The 2,495-nt window shown below is 42.8% G+C and overlaps 1 protein-coding gene across 1 annotated transcript in view; it reads left to right on the plus strand.

Annotated features, from left to right (window-relative positions):
• The window catches only part of LOC104497243 (mannosyl-oligosaccharide 1,2-alpha-mannosidase IB-like), a gene marked incomplete at its 3' end in the record, with an annotated part of 31,791 nt that extends 29,713 nt beyond the window's left edge, over window positions 1-2,078 (plus strand). The window contains exon 3 of the mRNA XM_010140476.1: window positions 1,995-2,078. Within this exon, the coding sequence (XP_010138778.1) occupies window positions 1,995-2,078 (84 nt within the window). The remainder of the gene's footprint in view (window positions 1-1,994) is intronic.
• Between the last annotated feature and the right edge of the window lie 417 nt (window positions 2,079-2,495).

Raw genomic sequence — 2,495 nt, forward strand, 5'->3', positions numbered from 1 at the left:
CAGAGTTAGATAAACACAGGCTCTGTAATTAAAGAACGTACAAGACCATAGCACTTAGTAGTTAAATCATCAAATTCTTCTTTTAAATTGTGATTTGAACTTAGTTAGCTCAAACCAAATGAAAGTCAGTCAGTCATACACCTGTCCTTGTAACAGGGAAGAGTTGCAGCTGGAGTATGTGCCATGCTGTGGGTAGATCACCCAAGTTGAAATTTTACTTTGAATATTAATGAAGACTAGATGAAATCCACTCATCAAATAATGAACAACCTGCTAATGAGACACGAGTGATACAGCATAGGGCTGTAATTACTATTTGAATCTCTCAAGTAGCAAATCCTTCCCCAGAAGTTGTGCGTATTCTGTTAGTGACTATTGCAGAAGCACTTTCGACTGAAGTTGTATGTGGAATATTGGACCTTCTACACCCTGCTTGGTTAGAGCTTTTTCCCAAAGGACAGTCCTGAACTGTGGATTTCGAAAGGCTCTACTGCTTTTCAAAACTGTGTCCTCAAATGTATTTAGTGAGAATATACAGCGAATCTTGCTTTTCAAAATATCTGTAGGGTGAAGATGAACAGTGAATGGGTATGGTCATATAGTTGTAAACACTACTTAATTTTAGCTACAGATTACTGTATTTAAATACCTTTGAGTTTGCGACTGATGGCTTTAATGGCTTTAAAAGTGAATTGACCAAGAAACATGAAAGTCCTGAGCACAACCAACAATGAAGAACTAGCTGGAAGAAATAATCAACTAAAATTGCTATAGATCAAGTCTGAAATTGGAGAGAGGTTTGAAAATTAGTATTTGCATTTCTGAGGTAGGTTGGTCACAATGTAAACTGAGAGGAGATCAGAAACTGTAGGTTAATACTGAATGGCAATTGTCTTGGTGATGTGAATAAGTAATAAAATTTGGACAATTGTTGCTGATCTAAACCTGGATGTATAGCAATTTGTAAGTAAGGAATCCAGGGTAGTTTGTCAGTAAGGATCACCAGGTAGTAGCTCTGGTGATCCTTAGCTGCAGTTGCCACAAATTTTGTGCTGTAAAAGGCTTACTCCTTTTTTTCGGTGATCAGCCTACATATGAGTTACACTGACAAGCTGGTTTTTATTGCATAACTTGTTGATGGCTTCTGTTGTGATTCCTGATGTATAGCTTTTCATAGCTAGACCAAAGATTTTATGGGACTTTGTATTAGGTGGGTAAGTACTTCAGTTATGATAATCACAGACTCATGGAACAGGAGGGATTGGAAGGGAACTCTGGGGGTCATCTAGTCCAGCCTCCCCGCTGAAGCAGATTCTTCTACAGCATGTTGCATAGAATCATGTCCAGATGGGTTCTGAAAGTCTCCAGAGAAGGAGAATCCACCACCTGTCTGGGCAGCGTGTCCCAGTGCTCTGCCACCCTCAAAGTAAAGAATTTTCTCCTTGTGTTCAGATGGAACTTCCTGTGTCCCAGTTTGTGCCTGTTGTCCCTTGTCCTGTCGTTGGGGACTGCTGAGAAGAGACTGTCCCCATCCTCTTAACACACCCACCCTTCAGATATTTATAAGCATTGGTAAGATCCCCTCTCAGTTTTCTCCAGGCTAAACAGACCCAGGAATCTCAGCCTTTCCTTGTAAGAGAGATGCTCCTGTCCCCTAATCGTCTTTGTAGCCCTCCCCTGGACTCTCTCCAATAGTTCCCTGTCTCTCTTGAACTGGGTAACCCAGAACTAGACACAATACTCCAGATGTGGCCTCATTAGGGTGGTGGTGGTGGGGAACTTACCTTGACTTGCTGGTCACACTATTAATGCACCCCAAGATCTCTGGAAGACCATCGATCTTCCTGGCCATGAGGACACATTACTGGCTCATGGTTAACTTGTCTATCAAAACTCCCAGGTCCTTCTCCCCAGTCAACCTCTAACCTGTACTGCTGCATGTTAGTCTTTCTCAGATGCAGGACTCTATACATGCCCTTGTTGAACTTCGTTAGGTTCCCCTCCAAGCAACTTTCCAGCCTGTCCAGATCTTGCTGAATGGCAGCACAGCCTTCCGGTGTGTCAGCGACTACTTCCAGGTTTGTATTATCAGCAAATTTGCTGAGGGGATGCTCCATCCATTCATCCAGGTCATTGATGAATATGTTGGATCAGCACTGGGTCCAGTCTTGTTCCTGGGGAACGCCACTAGCTACACGCCTCCAACTAGACTCTGCGCTGCTCTGAGCTCTGTCATTCAGCCAGTTCTCAATCCACCTCACTATCCTCTTAGCTTAGGAAGCATAGATTACCTATGAGTGTGTTATGGAAGATAGTGTCAAAAGCCTTGCTGAAGTTGAGGTAGACAACATCCACTGCTCTCCCCTCATCTACCCAGCTAGTCACACCATCATAGAAGGCTTCCAGATTGGTCAGGCATTGAAATTTAAGTTGCAGAGCCTTGCCACATGTTTTGTGTCTGCTTGACTATATTAGGCAGTGTCTTTTTTTTTTCT

This window comes from Buceros rhinoceros, unplaced genomic scaffold (genome assembly GCF_000710305.1).
Source record: "Buceros rhinoceros silvestris isolate BGI_N320 unplaced genomic scaffold, ASM71030v1 scaffold517, whole genome shotgun sequence".
NCBI classification, from domain to species: domain Eukaryota; kingdom Metazoa; phylum Chordata; class Aves; order Bucerotiformes; family Bucerotidae; genus Buceros; species Buceros rhinoceros.